This window comes from Nyctereutes procyonoides, unplaced genomic scaffold, assembly GCF_905146905.1.
Source record: "Nyctereutes procyonoides isolate TBG_1078 unplaced genomic scaffold, NYPRO_anot_genome, whole genome shotgun sequence".
NCBI classification, from domain to species: domain Eukaryota; kingdom Metazoa; phylum Chordata; class Mammalia; order Carnivora; family Canidae; genus Nyctereutes; species Nyctereutes procyonoides.
In genome coordinates, this window is record NW_026575140.1 from 64,270,786 (window position 1) to 64,289,834 (window position 19,049).

General features: G+C 39.4%; 1 protein-coding gene across 2 annotated transcripts in view; it reads right to left on the reverse strand.

Annotated features, from left to right (window-relative positions):
• GUCY1A2 (guanylate cyclase 1 soluble subunit alpha 2) overlaps positions 1 to 19,049 on the reverse strand; it is a 334,359-nt gene that overhangs the window by 301,706 nt on the left and 13,604 nt on the right. For both annotated transcript variants that reach the window (XM_055306204.1, XM_055306205.1), the window contains exon 2: positions 2,567 to 2,628. In XM_055306204.1, the coding sequence (XP_055162179.1) occupies positions 2,567 to 2,628 (62 nt within the window). The remainder of the gene's footprint in view (positions 1 to 2,566; positions 2,629 to 19,049) is intronic.

Below are 19,049 nucleotides of genomic sequence, written 5' to 3' on the forward strand. Positions count from 1 at the left end.
GTCACCTCTTCACATCCGAGTCACAGGCACTGTATTCTTTACACTATGTCTGCAAGAAGTAGAGCTAGAAAAGACCATTTTGGAGCCATGAATCACCACAGGCTAGGTCTACATAGACAGTTAACAGGAGTGTTGAAGCAGTGATTTAGATAAAAGAGAACTCCATCTTGATGTGGGAAACAAAGGCAGAAGAGAAATTATTAAATGTCCTTATGACTGACAGCTCATTGACATACCCTTGAAACAGGCAGAGTGACCTTTGCCTAGGAACACAGATGCCTCCATGTTAACACTTTGCTAAGGGCAGCAAGCAATCATAGCCTGACCCTCAGGACCCTGTGAGTCTACTTAACATATAAAAATTCCTTTGGAAACTTCCCTTATCTCAACCCACCCCCCAAGACACATGTTGGTGATCATCCTCCAAGCATATAACTCACCAATGTACATCTGAAGGGTCTCATGACTCAGGTTTTATAAGACAGTAATAAATGACCCTTTCCCAACAACAGCTAGTCCCCTTAAGGTCCTGGATACCTTGCTTCCAAATTCCTTACAGACTTAGGCTCACCCTAACCCCCTCCCAACTTGAAAGTATAAAATGGGCCACTCCTCATGACCGGGGTACAGCTCTTCCTGCCCACAGGTCATGTCCCCATGCTTTAATAAAACCACCTTTTTGCACCAAAGACGTCTCAAGGATTCTTTCTTGGCCATCAGCTTTGAACCTTAATTTTCCTACATCACATCTTACTAATGGAAAAAAAGAATTTTCTGCTGATTATGGTAATATTGTTTAGTTACCTCTTCTGCATAGTTCTAACATCTCCATTCCAATTGAATCAGTTATGATTTCATTTCAAAACAGAGGGCATTCACTATTCCAGGAAATGCTTTGTGGTTGATTATTGGTATTGTCTTTAAAATATTAAAAATAATAAACATAAGAGCAAACAAGTATGTAGTGCTCACCACACACAGGAAACTGTTCTCAGTATACTGACTAATTTTTTTTAATTTTTTTCTTTTTTTTTAAAGATTTTATTTATTTATTCATGAGAGGCAGAGAGAGAGAGAGAGAGAGAAAGAGAGAGAGAGAGAGAGGCAGAGACACAGGCAGAGGGAGAAGCAGGCTCCATGCAGGGAGCCTGACATGGGACTTGATCCTGGGTCTCCAGGATCACACCTCGGGCTGAAGGCGGCGCTAAACCGCTGAGCCACGGGGGCTGCCCTATATTGACTAATTTAATCCAAATGTCACACTGTGGAAGCAGCAAATCCAATGAGAGTGATTAAGTTTTATTTTAGAATATGTGGGGAGAGATTAATTTGACATCATCTACCTCTGTTAGGATAAACCATTTAAAATCACTAATGGCCTCAAACTAAAAGCCATCTCACAAGTTTAAATAATATGCTTTTCCTAGTACTGCACTTTTGAGGATTGATGTGAAAACGTTTCAAAGCAATTCTCTTTGAAATGACAATTAACAAAATTATCAAGCGCTTGAAGTATGTGGCATTGTACGAGGTACTGAGATTATTTTTCCATTAAATTTTCTTTTCTTCTTTTTTTGTTTAAAAAAAATTACACTACATCCTAATAGCCAAAAATACATCCCTGTTCCCCATGGCATTGACTATTAGCCCCAAGTGTTAAAGGATGCTTGACACCATTTCACAAGGTACCAGGGTTTGAATCTTGACTCCTCAAAAGTTCTTACAATCTTACACAAATAAATCGCTGCCACGCATACAGAAGGACATTCAGATGTAAATTAAAAATACATAGTGCCCCTCATGTCAATGAGTTTAATTCATTCATTATAAGCTAGATTGCATCAGAAAGTGAATTTAGGTTTCTGTATTTCCAACTGTTTTTCTGCCATAGCCAATCAAAGGCATACCTTACACTTATTTGGAGTTTTCTATTTACAGAATATGCTCATTGAAATGACCTCATTTATCCATGCATCTCATCCTCGATTAGTTGTTACCATCATCCTTTGCAAAACAGATAAAGTTACTTTAAAGTTCTATGTGCCTGTGAGGCCTTGGGCTCCTGTTTCTCAATCTTGTCTTCTTATGTTACTTCATATCACCACAATGTCAAGAAACAGAAGATTAAGGAAAACCACGTAGCATGTGACACTAAGGAAACCAATGCCTCTCACTGAACTGTAAGGCTTGTAATGATTTTGAGTAAACTTTACTAAAGAATTCTAAAATCTCTTGTAAAGCCTCTCCTTTGGTACCATTAAACCTTACCATATTCCCAGGGCAATGGATTCAATGGATGAGAAGAGGAGGTTAAGAACACAAGAAGAAGAAGGAAAGAAAGGCAATACCAAAAGGAAATCATTTAAAAGGGTTAAATGCAAGTAAGCAAAAGGCAAAAGGAAATCACTGCAGGGGTCCCAACGAGCCCCCACCCCACATTGGGAGCACGGCCAGTGTGAAATAAGACCCATCTGGGTGGCAGAAAACCACATGTTCAACAGCTAGCTATGTTTGAGTAATTATCTTTAATTTGCCCCAAATAATGATGAAAATCCATTTTACTTACCCAATAACTTGGTGCTCATAATGCTGCAGTGTCCTCTTGAGAGTCTGCTGTATCGTCTGAGGCTGGAGGATAATAATAATAATAAAATATATTATCAGCAAATCAGTGCCATTCCCATTCTGAGCATCAGAGACAGATATAGAGCTTCTGATTTATCTTATACATATTTTCACTTTACAATATTAACCCATTATGCATTTTGCCATGTATGTTCCCCACAGGAACTAAGAGGCATTCAGCAATTACCCAGAATTTCTCGGTTTCAAGTGTGATAGCATTTCCTAGCCATATTTTTCCCAATTCTTTAGTACCAGTCGCCGACAATAAACCAAGGCATTGTGGGCAGTAGAGGGGAGGTGTATTGAAGGAAATGTAGGCCATGCCCAGGTCAAACCTGACTCCCTCAAGGAGTCCTCCCAGGCAAGGGTTCCAGCAAGGGTTCCAAAGCCCCCTGGAGCAGCCACAAGTGCTCTGGACAAGAAATAGGCAAAGACCTAAGTCATTCTTGACCAAACAGCATAATCCTTCCCTCTTCATGACAGCTGAAGATAGAGTTTCTTAATTCCAGATCAAGACATTTTTCTTAGACTTACTTAGGCAACAGAGCCTGAGCTTGGAGTTTCTTGACCCAGGGAGCCGTAAAGATCCCAGAACATAGATATAATTAAGAAATTATGGTGAAAACCTAAGTCTCAGTGGCAAGAGTGAATTCTTTAAATATAAAAATGCAGTCAGCTGGGCAGAGCACAATCTGTCACAGGCTCATCAAACGATTGATTCATTATAGCCATGGATGAATTTTAGGGGAATATAAGGACTCTAATGCAGAGCCTCGGCATGCAAGGCAGCTTGGTAGTTTAGCGGTCTCATGGACTGCCTCTAATTAAGCACACAAACCCAGATGAGGTCTAGAAAGGTCTCCTACAGGAAGGACCTACCACAGCGCTGGTGCCTAACAAGCAGTTAATAAACACCAGTGTATTACCCACCCCTAATCCTTCAAAGTGGCTATCTTTAAAATTTTAAATTTAATTTTTAAAAAAGTAATTTAAAAAAGACTACAGACATTGTTAGCCAAGTTCTTAAAGTCCTTCCCTGTTTACCTCCCTATGAAAACATCCAGGACAGAAGTAGCAACCTCCCCACCCAATACTCTTCCAAGTTTTAGCCTCCTTTTTGGTTGGAAAGGGTTATTCTAGAGCTAAAAGAAAATAAACTTCGATTAAATCAAGGGCATCCACTGAAATATCTTCTATGCTACCACTTAGGAAAGCCCTTTCACTGAGCAAATCTAAGGCTTCACTTTAGCCAAACCAAGTCAGAAACTAATTTTAGGAGGAATCAGCCTCCAAATGTTCAAGGAAATAGGTATAGGGCTAATACTTTCCAGAGCTGTTTTTCATTTATACCATGTTAAAAAGATGAACAGGAGGCTTCAAACTGTCAGATGTTTCTGCTCTTCAGGATGGAATCCAAGCAGAGTAAATAGAATGTATCTAAGGAAGAAAATCACGTCTAAACCAAGAAGCAATGGGGCTGTTGAGAAATCTAAAAAGGACAAATAGACACAGCAATCCTAGCGCACAGGAGAAGTGTGCTTTAAAAACTCAACCCAGGGCCAACCCAAACCAAGTCATTATCAGTCACTGGCTCAGTACCCTTGGGATCTGGGTCTCCAGCACTGGCTTGGCAATTTGTGAGCTAAGATAACTTTCTCTTTGGCAACACGCCCTAAAAGCAGTGAATATGCACAGAGGGATTATCCTTCCAATAACCTCTGGTCACAAAACAGGGAACAGAAAGCAAGACCTCAAGTGCACAGGGCCAGTTAAGACCAAAATGACCTCATTTGTACAAAAGGACATTTTTTTCCTGCACCAGGAATTCCCCAGTCATTAAAAAGCACATGTTTGTAAGAAGCGTGGAGACTTTGAAAGAGTGTATTTTTTTTCCTTTTGTAAAGCAATTACTTTTTTTCCCCAGCAGGAGTTAAATTTATAGTTTCCAAATACATTAAAAGGAAAACATTCTCTGGACATATCTGACAAAGCTTCAACTTGGAAAAGCATTTATACAGGCCCTATTGGTGGCCTGTCCTGGTGGTCTAAACCACAAGTGTGGAGGCTGAGGGCAGAGCATCTCCTCATCATCAGCAAGCCACGCCTGACTTCCACACACACTTGACTCCCTAAGAACATCTTGTCACCATGGATTCACTGAATCTTCTTCAGAGTTTCCCTGTTTGCTCAACCAATGGCTCTGATTACCAGTGAAGACATCTTCACGAAATCTTAGGGCCTCTCTGACCTGAATTAAAAAAGCAAGACACGAAGACCCACATGTGGGCCAAAGCCTTCCACAGGGGCAGCTTCTGCCTTAAGAGCTGTAGGGTACCTTTCATAGTGTCCATGTCTGCCAGTGATGCAAGGCAGCATATTAGGGGGAAAAATAGGGGCTTTGTAGATATGCAAATTATATTCTCTCTCTCTCTCTCTCTCTCTCTCTCTCTATATATATATATATATATATTCTCTCCTCCACACCTGTCCCCTACCTAACATTTCTACAGGCCATGATCCCATTCCTCTTATCCATATCTATCCCTTCCTTCTTTTAAGAAGAAGGTTAGAAACATGATTTTAGAAAATGGGATTTAATAACAAAGTGAGTTCAAAATCCAGCTCTGTGACTAACTAGCTAGATGACCTTGGGCACTTTACTTAAGTTCTCTGAGATAGGATTCCTTATGTATACATTATGTTTATGGAAATTAATTGAAATAAAGCAAAGTCTCTGGTGCACAGTAGATACATAATAAATACATAAAAAATTATAGTTATGACTATGCTCAGCTGAAAAACATGGCTCCCACCCTCAAGAGTCTGGTAATCTACCCTGCAAGCCTAATGTTCCAAGATCCGTATCACCTAAAAAATCAATAGATCTACTATTACTGCTGGTGCAGATTCCAGTAGACAGAAGAAACATTTTTTTAAAATGGCAGCAGAAAGTATAAATACTTCCAATGAAAACTTCAGATCAGTCCAGAGATGGTGATAAAAGCAGAATTCTGAAAATTAAGGTTGAGGACAGACCTAGGAAGCAGGCTTATAAGTGAGAAGGGCACTGAGGCACCACAGCTAGGTCAGGACCCCAGGCATTAAGCTCTACAAGGAATAAAAAGCCACAAACCTCCTTCCTAGAACACAAAGAATGTGCAACAGAAGAATCAGGTGGCCTCATAATTTTCTAACCATATGCTGCAGGATCTGAGAGACAAGGCTGGGTAAAAAGACAACCCACACTTCCTTTCATAAATAGATAATCAAAGAGATCTGTGATTCTTCTCTGCTCACCCCAAACTAAGATAGAGATAGCAGTCTCCTATGAACCCTGCTCAATAGGAAGAAGCACTGGACAGGAAGACAGCTGGACAGATAGGGCAGCCATCCGGGTCCTTACACAGAAGGTACTTGAAAGCTGCCATCAAGTGGCCAAAAGAAGCCATCTTCATCTCTAGTCTCATGTACAGCTTCACTCTGCTTGGCCAACAGTACTGACCCTCACAGATTAAATGTTATGCTCCTGGAAGGTCATGGGATCCAAACAGCCAGCCATGAAACAGTCCCAACAGAGCCGGAGAAGTGGTCCCCGAGGAGTGGGAGGAAGCAGTTCCCAGCAGCAGGCCCTGCAGGCTGAGGCAGCCCTGCTCTGGATCCATCCGCACCAGATGGATCCCGGGACCAGGCAGGAGCAAGGAATCCAGACGCGTGCATGTGTGTGCAGGAAACATGATCGTCACCAGGTAGAGCACACACTCACCTCAATTTTAGAGATTAAGAAGTTGATTGGTTAAGTAAATATGGCGTAATCACAAAGCTGGTAAGTGAATCGGCCATGGCAGGCCAGGACTGGCTTCCAAGTGCACCCTGTTTCTACTAGATGCCTTGAGGGTTCCTCTCACCTTTAACATTCTGGGATTCTACACTGTTTAATATTGACAGCACTTCATCATGCCAAAAATAGCCACAACCTCACACGTAATTTAAACACAAACTTCTCATTTCTGCTTTATGGCACAGACCCACAGGCTACAGAATTAATGGAAATAATAAATCCATGCTCCTTTAAAGAAATATCTGTAAATAGCCATGTCATTTTATTTACTTAAATACAAGAAAATTAAGTATCAATGTCAGAAACTAAATGATATGAAAGACATTTAATTACTAATGCTCTAAGCCAGTAGTTTTCTATTCTGTCTGCATATTAAAATCACCTTGGAGAGTTTTTAAAAAATACCAGTACCTGAGCTCCACCTCCAAATTTTCCAATACAACCATCTGGGAGACTCAGTTGCTTCTAATGTGCAGTAAGGACTGAAAATCTTTCATTTAAGATATAAACATGACGATCAAGACCATAATCCTCTACAAATCTTTCTTGAACTGAATAAGTCAGCATTAATGAGAAGTTTCTTTACTCATATATCAAGAGAAATAAGCTTCTGAGGGGTGTTCATACATAATTGCCAAATTCAACACAATTCATTCATTAACTGTCATAAATGGCTTATAATCAAATATGAATTTCTTAGATAAACAAAGAGCTATGCTGCTTGAGGCATAAACATAGGATTTTTTTTAATTTCCACATAATTCACTCCCATGCACTCACATCAGCATTAGATGTTACACAGACAAATACATATAACATAGCAGCTAGTATGACACTGCGTGTGAGTAGAATGGTCTTTACATCAATCTGATGAGATGGGTGTCATTATTTTACAGATAAGAAAATCAAGACACACAAAGTTTATGTTGCCCTATGTCACACAGGTAAAAAGAAACAAAACCAGGGTTGAGTCTCAGGTAATCTGCTCCAGAATCCAAGCATATAATCTCCAACCTATACTGTACTTAACATTTAAAACTATATTTGGTTAAGCGCTTTACAGTTCACATTTTTTAATGCATGTTATCCCAACTGATCCTTGCACCAATCCAGTGAAATAGTGAGGCTGGTGCTATTATCACTCTCTGACTGAGAAAGAACCAAAGTTAGAGACATTATAAGCCCTCTTTTGCAAAGAGAGCATTTCTTCCCTTAGGAAATTGTCTTCAAACAGAAAGCACTTTTTTTAATATCAACATACAATTAAAGAATCACATGGATTCAAATTAGTTGTCTGCTTCTTGAGAACACATTTAACATTCTTTCCACCAAACCTGCATACACAAAGAAAGCCATAGGCAAAATCATGAAGTCTTGCCTAAGATGCAAGACTTAGCTCCCCCTCCCTTAGCTTCTTTTTTTAAAAGATTGTATTTATTTATTTGACTGAGAGACAGTGAATGTGAAACAGCACACAAGCAGTGGGGAGAGGCAGAGAGAGAAGCAGACTCTTTGATGAGCAGATGAGCAGGGAGCCCTATGCTGGGCTCCATCCCAGGACCCTGAGATCATGACCTGAGTTGAAGGCAGATGCTTAACCAACTGAGCCACCCAGGCACCCCATCCGCCCCATTAGCTTCTTCTCCTCCTTTGCCTCAGCCCTTTCCTATGCGCTGGGAGTCTAATACATTTATGCTGCATTCTGATGGGCCAAATCCCTGCCTCCATCACCTAAACTCCCTAAACAGGTCTCCAGAAATAAACAGTGCATATTCTCCTTCCTTTTCTCATCAAAATTGTAAATCTTTTTAGTACCCTGATTTCAGATAGTGTTCAGAAGGAATTACACCTCCATTTCCTCAAAAAAGTGATCCCCGGGCCTAAGGTAGATGACAGTAAAAAATGAACTTCCCTACGTGATAAACCATGACCTGAAACACTAATCATGGGATTGCGGTGAATAGGCCTATCAGTGAGAGAGAAACTTTGGACCAGGAGCACTTCTCAGCCTCCAGATCACACTAGGGGACATCCACATTCTCCAGAACGAAGGAACATTTTGCGTATTAGGAGATAATATGCCAAATTCCATCATTGAACATGACCAAAATTACAATGTTAGATACCCTGCCTTTATGGTGAAGCCTGAAGACACCGATGGGTCAAATGATATGATTGGTATTACTAATAAAACTAGTCACAACAATAAGTCACTTCCGACAAGCGGCTTAACTACTTCTGAAAGAGATGTAATTGCAGTAATCATCAAACTTGCTAAATATGCAGACAAAATATTCACTTTCCCAGCCTCTGACTAAACTCACCACATATAAACCCAAAAAAAGAAAAAAAAATAGACGGCAAATTAAATATAGAACTTTGAGTCAGGACCTCTGTATTTCAAGCCCAGCTGTGCTACTGACCTTTTTATAAAATTAGCCAATATCTCTTCACCTGGGAGTAGGAAACCTTGGGAAAAAAAAAATTCCTCTATTTTCCCATCTGAAAAATGCTAGTAAGAAATTCATAGTTCTCAGGAACGTTTTGAAGTAAAGCCTTGCAGAGTTAAGCACTGGAAATGGAAAACAGAGGGTCAGATCATACTGGAGATCCCACCATCTCTCAGGAAGCTGAGCCGTACCATTTCTAGTGAATGACACCAGTAATTTGCTAAACAAAACTGGCACTCCAGGTAATTAATCACAAAAATCAAAAGTGAAAACTGTGCTAAGAGAAAAAAAGCAAAAACTAAAGATGCACTATAATGTAAAGTTCTACCCATACTGGTTGAAAATCTGCATGATTTCCTCCAATCTCCATTTTATTCTCCTTGTGAACACAAGTACACATCTGAGTGACCCCGCGAGAGCTTAGGGTGAAGGCTGACATTATGCTAATTGACCCATACAGGAATTCAAAATAATGACCTTGGCCTTATTAGAAGTATGTTCTGATTAGCAAAGCACAGTGCTTATCATCATTGTAATTACTGATTGTAACTGAATATACTTACCATATAATCCAGGGTATAATTAAGTCTTCCTTTACAAAGTATGTTTGCTTTCCAAGCATTTCCCCCTTTGTTATCTTAACACCTTTCCAAAAATAGCCATTGAATTTCAGTTTGATACAAGACCTAATACCAACAATACTCACTTAAGCTGAAAACATACATTCCTTAAACTGAAAAAGCTCCAGAGGGTGATTTATTCAGCCCTTCCCCTACCTCAGACGAGAGCACATTTAAGTTATCCAAGAATTTTGGATGTTTTTCAACAAATAACACCACCACCTTCAGTTTGTATAACACTTCACAGTTTACCAATCACTTTCTTTTCTTTCATCTCATTAGATAGTCACAAGAACCTCATGAGTCTCAGAAATAATTCTCCACACTCTACAGATAAAAAATTGAGATCTAGAGGTCAAAGTGGCTTGCCTCAGCTACACAGCTGGAAAGAGCCACCAACAAGACAAGGAGTTAGGTCTTCTATGATTTTTCTCCCAGGCAAGTTCTCCCCCATTAGTAATTTATTTGGCTCTGCTGATGATTAAAATAGCCTTCCATGTATCTGTCTGAAATCCCTTGTTTCCTTTTATTTATTTGTAATGTATATGAGAACAATATTTTCATTTTGTTTTCCCAAATTCACAAATTGTTATTCTCATTTAAATAGTTCTGATATGATCGTTGTCTTCTGTATTGGGTAATTTTGGGAGAAACATGCTTGACTGGTCACATATTTGTCCACTTGGCCATCTGAATAAAAGTAGACTGAATAAAAATATGGAGACAAGATGGTACTGTTTCTAGACACCTTCTCAGGGCAGTGGATCATGCTGTCCTACAAACCGGGAAGGACGTGGCTCCTTCCCAAACCCTCACACCAAACAGAATCTCACAGATGGCCCAGGGCTGACTCAGTCCACAAAGTGAAATAATGCTAAATTTTCTGGATTAAACATAGTCAGAGAAGTCAACACATTGTTGACTGCTAAGTATCAAACACCAAGCCCAACATGTTACATGCAACAACTCATTTAGTCCTTACAAAAATCCCATACAAGAGGAAGAAATATCACCCCAATTTTATAAATGTGCAGGAAACTCACCCCAGACAAATCAAAAAACATGCCCAAGTCATGTAGGTAGTGTCTAAGTCTACATATGTGTCTCCTCTCTGTATGCCTGCCTCCAAAAAGCCAAGCTTTTAATCTGCTTTTCTAAACTGAAATCCATTCTTCTATGTTCAAGACAAAAAAGGTTACGGTTGAAAGGAATTAACTTGACTAGATTGTGTGATTTTGGGTACAGCTTTTTATTTTTCTAAACCTCAGTTTCCTTTGTTTTATAAAATAGAGAAATTCCTAGCACAACTACTTCTCAGGGCAAAGTGAAATAAAAGTACAAAGTATGATACATATATGTGTGTTATACGATGATTCTATGAAAAACAAATCTCTTGATGAGCAAGTAGTCAAAAAAATGTTAAATTGAACTAAACTGACCATGTCTAACATCTAGGACAGTTGCCAGGCATGCCTCACAGCCCAAAGATGCCAATTAGATGCTGCAAAGCTAATTAGTGCCATTTCAACTCCTGAATACCCTACCGGATAGAACAGTCCTCATGTCAGGAAATAATTTCTAGCCCTTTACGACCTCTTTGCAGCCTTCTGCTTGAGGATTTCCAAAGAATTCCCTATTGTTTCCAGTGCTTGGAAGCCACAGAGTGGTGTTTTCCCAAGAAGAGCCTGGAAATAAGGGAAGTAATATTTCCTGCCTGACAGTTAAATTATAAAATTAACACACAAAGTGGGGAAATGTTTTGTCAACCCTAAATGCACCAGCTTAAATGTTAATTTGTAAAAGGGTGACAGAGAATTATCTCCAATCATGCACCCCAACGTGCAGCTCTGGGCAAAGTGGGCCGCCAAGACACAGAAGCAACATTGGTAAAGGGAATGAAGACAGGGCTCTGGGAAAGAGGGCAAAGTTAGAGAGGGCAGCCCAAAGGAAAGAGAAATGAGGAGAATAGTTTATGAAACTATCCAACTATCCAACACTGTTCAGGGGCATACTGGCCCTCTGTCACATTGAGAAAGAGAATTCCTAAACTAAAGAAATTCTCCAGCCACCTTGACAAAAAGGGACTCTTGGGAATGGCCGTGGTGCATCAGGTGTCTCTAGCAAGTCTGAACCCTACAACTAGAGAGCCAGCTCCTTAAACCGGATTGAAGAATTCGGCATGAGTTTTGCTTTGATGCCAAGTGGATGAAAGCAAACTTTTAATTATGACTTGGCTCATCATGTAGCCTGAGCAGGTAAGAAACATGCTGACCAGACAGACATGGAGTAATAAGCCTCATTTCACAGTTACTGATCATTATAAATAAGTAAATTGTCATGCAGATGCGAACCCAGGTGACGTGGGGTGAATTGCTTAGCCAGTCAGATGCTAAGAGTCTGATGATTTCAGGACACTGACAAAAACAGGTCCTTGGAGTTTAAGAGTCTCAGATGCTGAACCATCCATATACTACCTCAGGCGGGTCCTGCCCAGTTCTGCTGCTTCCACCTCTCTGGGAAGATAGAACTCGAGAGCCTAAATATAGGCAGATTTAGTGTTAACTACAATCTGATGATCCAGACGGATATGAAACGTGCTCACTAGGCAGATAATGACGGCTACGTCATCAGTGTTTATGATGTGCTACATTCCTGAGCAGAGGTACAGAATCGTCACATTTCACTCTGAAAAAAACATGCAGGTAGGAGAACGTTAACGCTGCACGATGTGAAAAGCCTTACTTTTTTTCATTTAACTCTAAATGAGCACATTTTTTAAATCTAGGGATAACTCCATTATATAATAACTATTACATTGCTCCCCCACTCCTTCTAGCAAAGTGTTACACCAAGATATGTGTATGTATGGGTTATGCACAATTATATGCAATCTAAGAAGAGAAATATATGCCCTCACTCACGAAACAATTTCTATGATCACCATACCTTCCTTCATATTCAGAAACCAAGCTAGAAGTAACGTCACTGCTCTTCCCAGGCTTTGCAGCATAAGCTAAGCTGTTGGCAGTGTGATGGTTCTGTCACTCCCGTCATAGATGCCTTACCCATGGGAGCCTGGAGCACACAATCATGACAGTGGACAGGAGAACTGGGTCAGCCTGAAACAGAGCCCTGATGAACAAAGAGCCCTTGTGGTTTCTGACACAGGTCTATGTGGGAGTCACAGCACACTCAGGATCTCAACAATTCACAAGAAAAGGTAAGGTTCAGGAAAACCTGGAGGAAATTGCTAGCAGCCACCCCTTAGCAAGTCACAATAGGAACCATATAAGGGGTGAAGTAGGGAGTTCCTGCTGAACAATGTACACATACAATGTTTGCTGAGGATGGAATAATTCATGGACATGTGGACAGATACACCAGGGTAGAAAGGGCTAGACACAGGACACAAGGTACACGTGGTTGCCGGCTTCTTTACTTTGGGCAAGTCACTTCTCCTCTCTGAACTTTAGCTTCCTTATCCTAACATTCGAGTTAATGATAATTCTTGTCCTGTCTCCTTCATGCCATCTCCTGCATAAATCAGGGTGAGATAATGTGTCTTAAAAATATGCTTCATAAACTCTAAAAAAGATGTCATTCACTGCTAGTGGCTCTTCTGTATGGAAAGTGTAGGTTACCACATCATTCCCTCACAGTCCTGAAGTGGGGAAAATTAAGAAGGAAAAAAAAATGTCACTATGCTTTCTGTTCTTTGGTGTTAAAAAAAATTACAGTGGGTGAAAGCCCCTGATTTTTTAAAATTCTCTTCAAATCGGCTTATACTAACAACTAATCAAATTAAGCTATTTATCACAAAAATGCCCAACATAATAAGAATGGTTGTGGTCATTTTAGAAGAACTCCAACAAAAGACATAAAAGTTTGTTCACATTAGAACCAAACTTTTAGCTATGCAGTAATTCTTAGCCATTTGTTCGTCTCATTACCTAATGGAAAATTAGGAAATGGGAAACGGAGTGGGGGGTAAAAGGATGTGAGTAAGAAAGGGATATTGGGAACAGCTGCCTACAGAAGAGAAATGTTTCTGGCACAGTATTATTTTTTCAAATTCTTTCTAGAATACTATACAGGTTTTAAATATCTTACTCTGCCAATCAGCTCTACAAATATCATTCAAATGTTGACCCATGCAAGTCATATATACACATTCACACCAAACAATGAGAATTGTAATGATATGATGCTTAGGAGCAAGATAGTGACAGGATATCATTCAGCACTTCCCAGCTTCAAAAACATTTTAATTTCCTTGTGTGTACAAGGGCTCTTAACTGGAGTTTCCAAGGCAAACCCAGTGCAGGGGCATCAATAATGGACACAACACATATTAATCAGTAATTTACTCATTTAAGTAGCAAAATCTCCAGAAGCTCTAAGCATTATAAAACATAAGGGTACCGGCTGCCTCATTTGGCCCTGTGAGCTTTATTTCAAATGAACTGTGAAGTAGCAGTGATGGCTCTCTTAAAATAACACATAATAGTTTATGATACCAAATTAATAAGTATAACACCACACAAAGAATTATATATATATATATATATATATATATATATATATATATATATATATATCTCCTGATGTATCTACTTGATTTCTACAGACCAAGAACATTAGATAACCTACTGCAGCTATATGAGGTCATACCACTTGTATGGCCATCAATATATCCTAGAGCTTTGTGGGACCAGACAACCAGGTTTGATTTTAGGATTTTAGGTTCACCAAGAGTGTTATCTCCATCCCATCCATTTCCAATCCTCCCAACACCAAACTTACTTTCCACTCCTCTAAGGCACTTAAAATCAAGGGAGGTAGTTTTCAACTAATAATTTAATATAAGCTATTTAAAATACAGTCTGATTTGTTTAGTGGGAGAGACTCATGGCAGATTTTTGTGGCATGAGATTTTGATAATTGGAGAGAGGGAGAGAGAGATAAGTTGAGAAGAGGGACAACCAGACATAAATGTCCATACTTCACAATTTTTCTCAATCTTAACTCATAACGTATCAGGGTTTAAACTACTACAAAACACCAGGGCAGAAACCTTGATATGCTCTACTTTGATATGCTCTCACTTTCATTTCTGTTAGTTACTCTGGAAGAATAAAATAATAAACTTTGTTACCTTAGGTTTTTAAAATATTTCCAGGCAGGCATATCTTGATTTGATTTATAAATCACATAAAGTACCTGAATACCTTATTTAATGGCCAAGAATTGCTGGTCTGATCACATTTTTACCCTTATACCTTATATATATGGTTTTACCATAAAAATGGTAACATTTTTATAGGCCCATACTTGAAAGTTACTTACTAATATGTATGCTTTGAAAAATTATGATATCTCTTGGGGTAACTTGCAGCCAAATGTTTTTTCTAATTACATATCCAATGAAATTAGCAATTTCTTTCATTACTGTCATCATTAATGCCATTGATTAAGATGATATATCCCACTGCTATAATCAGAATAATTGGATATCTGTGATAACTAGATATTTGAGACCTAGACTTTTCTCAACAGTCAAGAATGCAAGGCTAATGGTGGGAAATTACACTTAGAACTTAACTCAGTATTTGATTTCTTCCATCTTCCCCCAACTCCCATCCCTAAAACATAGCTGAATAAGGAGAAAACTGCCCAAGTGCTTAAAATACCAGCAGGCAGCAGCCTCACACACTAGACTTTGCACAGTTAGCTCCTTCCAAGCTGTGGATAAATCCCATCCATTCTTCTGCAGCCCAAAAGTTAGGTTCGTACTTTGCAAGCACACTTTGGAGAAAGAATTTAACTCAGAACAAAAGGAAAGGCTGGTTTTCTTTGAAACATGTTTAGAATGGCAGTACATTTATGAGAGAGAGAGAGAGAGAGAGAGAGAGAAGGGAAGACTTCATAGCTTGCAAACACTGTCAGGTCCACAAAGTGTTACTGATCTTTATATCAGGAGGAAACAATAAACTTTCTTCTCCAGCATCCACACTAAGGAACTCCCTCATATGTGTCTGAAGCATCAGAGGGAATTACAATAGTAGCTAAAATTTACTCTTTCCCTCAGTCTGTGTTCCATTACAACACAATTATCTCATCATTATCACTCCTTACAAGAAATGCCTTTAGAGGCAGACTCTTTTGTTATGGAGGTAAAAGACATTTTCACTACTTGTGGAAAATTTTTAAAAGACACAATGAGAGTAATTACAGCTACTCCGGATTTCTACTGAATGGCACTTTTTAATTCAGAATCCAATGACAGAGCTATTTCTCTTCTGCCCCCACATAATCAATAGTAGATAGACAGATACACACATACATACATACATTTGTTACATAGACACATAAAGGTAAATACGTAAATATATAACATGCTCTTAAAATAAATTCATGTTTCTATCTGTAAATACCATACGGAAACCACATCTGAAACAATCTCTGCACCCTTTCCTTAGTGAAAAGCAAATAAATTCCTTAAATTAAAAATCAAATATTTCATAAGACAATGTTCAAAAACCAAGACATCTCTCATACACAAATTAAACCAACCACACAAGGAAAACGTGCAATTGGAAGACAGAGTAACCCTGCACTGGGAGAATTTGGTCAACAGGCATTTAAGCAAGATACTTGGTTTTGTTGAGGTCTCCAGAAACTTAACTGAATTAAGATGACAGGCTTCTCGCTAGTATGGCGTCAGGTTCTCCTTAAATTTGCTGTTGGGGTAAAGCGAATTTTTCTTCCAAAAGTTCTTGCTTTCCCTTGAGAAGACTTTACTCAAGAAACAGTTTGGAAGAAAGATAAACTCTTTTTGAAGATTGGATCCTGAAATGTTTGCAACAGAATTCACAAGATAAAGGGGCTGGGGGAGATTTTAAGTATTCTTTCTTCCCATGTAACTAAGACATTGCCAATTTCTAGCACAGAAAAAGCCAACAACAAGTCTCTGTTTAATGAACTAGTGTTGAATTTTTTTTAATATAGTCTGATCATGTAGAAAAAACTTATTCCTTCCTCCTAGTACATCATGTAAACTTACTAGTATAGCGGATTGTAAGAGTACGTAAGGAAAACCCAATACGATTTCGTTTTCAACCTGCCGATTACTAGCCTCATTTTCTCCTCCATAGATCTTATGTTTTGGCTCATGACACAATAAAGTCAAGTATGCACAGTGCACATATAGTAAATATATGATTAAGGAAAAAATAATAAGGTGTAATAATTACTTACATCTGTATAATCTGCCTTATTTTGTTTTTGCTACTGCTACTGATTTTCATCCTAAAGTACATTATTTATCAACTCATTTGTTTCTCACACATTTGCATGGTACAGTTAGAATAAATATTCTTAATTCACTCTGAATTTATTCATTTAACAAAGATTTATTGACTAGCTACTACTATGTGCCAGGCACTGGGAACCCGGGGATTTGCCAGTATATAAAATAGACAAAAATCTTTATTTGATGAAGTTGAGCAAAATTCATCCCAAGAAGGAAAACGAGAGAGCCAATAAGCTACATTTAATTGCGTATGCCCTGCCTGGCCTTGTTTTACCTTCCACATGGCCTTTCAACCGTGTGAATTACATTTGATATAACAACAAAGTAGTGTCCTATTCACTTGGCTCCCAATCCCTGGAGAGAACCTTCCATTAGTGACCTTTCCATCTGGGTCAAAAAGCTCTCACACTAAGCAAAGTCCTATCAGACATGGCAAGGGTAGGAAAAGGGGTTATGTATATAAAATATATATCTCAAATTACCTTTAAAACTGAAAGAGAACACAGTAATACAAGCACAAATCAAAGAACAGTCCCTGCCACATGCTAATCAGCTTACAAAATCCTATCTTTAGTAGTATTAAAATCTGGCGTTTTCAGATCGGTAAAACAATCCAAAAGTTATATTCAGTAGAATACACAAATGAAAAAAGGTACTTCATGATTTGAGTATAAAATTTCTGAGGGATGAATTAGTGACATTTCTGGCCTCATTTGACATCCCATCATCAGTGTAGCTACTAGAGTTAAAATATACCTAGAGAACTGCAAATAGTATGACATTTTAAATTCAACACTCATTAGGTATAAAAAATGACCAATCACTGAGTTATAAAATCAGGACGAGACTATAATAAAGGAGGTGTAAGTTAAACTAAACACTGCCAGCTGCCTTTGCACCACACCATTCATGCACCATTGTTTCCCCTTGGGTAAAGGGAAAGCATCATCATGCTTAGCCAAGGAGCTCACAAACATCGCTAGATCAAGCCTATCCTTTCCGAATGCCTATCTATCTCATCCATCTCCAACTTTTTTTTGACTATTATGTCACCTTCAAACCCGAGTCTCCACTTCTTTAATAAACTTTGATTTGGCCTCACCCGCGCTTTCTCTATTTTCATTTGTATTGCCAAAAGTCTTGGATGAGAAATTTATGCTTACGATATCCTTTGTTGACTCATCCTATATTCCCTCTTTAGGTAGGCTTCTATCTCAGAGGCAGGATGGACAGCACTTTTCTAAAGCCCCCAGCAGAATCTTGGTCTGGGCTTGAAAGCACCATCCTTAAATTCTCATCATTTCACAAATATCCACCACTACAGCCCTTGTTCCCAGCTGCTCTGCAGCTACCTCCCACACCCGCAAGCAAACAAACAAAAAAGGCCCCTACATTCTTCTGGTTCTCTTTGTATAATGCTTCTCGATGCTGTTATTATCTGTGCCTCTCTCTCTTTCACTCAGGGAGCTTGTCAGTTTTCAAGATATTAGCTACTACCTCCATCAGCCCTTACCAAAACCCAATCTCACAGCTCTCACTGTCCATTTAATAAGGAGATTGCCTACCATGTGACAGGCACCCAGTGTGCTGAGGCTGGTGATCCGGTACTGCCAAGTCCTCAAAGAACACACACAACAGAGCCAACCATGTGCACCTAAATTCAAAAAATCCAAACCCCAGGTTATCATTATAGTTCTCCCAAATGCTACCTCCCCATTGCTGACTGTGGCACTTTTATTGGTTCTCAAACCCACTGTCTCAGGTTGGGCTCCCTGGAAAGCACACTCTGGGATGATTAGCATTCAGAAAGCTTATTAGGGGGTGCTCCTAGAATCAATACCCCTGAAAGAGTATAGAAGGAGGCAGACGGGAAAGAGGAGGAGTTGGACTGGGGGGCAGGCTCAGGGGAGGCCTCAGGTGACCCTGCACAGAGTTCTCCCTTCAGAGCTGGCTAAATGAGGACAAGAAGATCAAGCTTTCCTAGCCCCTGCTCATTAGTCACTGGAACGGGGCATGACCATGAGCAAAGTAGCTTTCTTCAGTCCAGACAATGCATGCCTGGGGACCGACAATGGAGGGTGACTGTCAGCAGCATGGCTAGCATCTAGGGGAATAAGCCCTTCATTTCTAAAGGGGCATCTGGGTGCTGTATCAAAATGTCTACCACACTTACAGAGGCTCAAAATACACAACACATTGGAGGG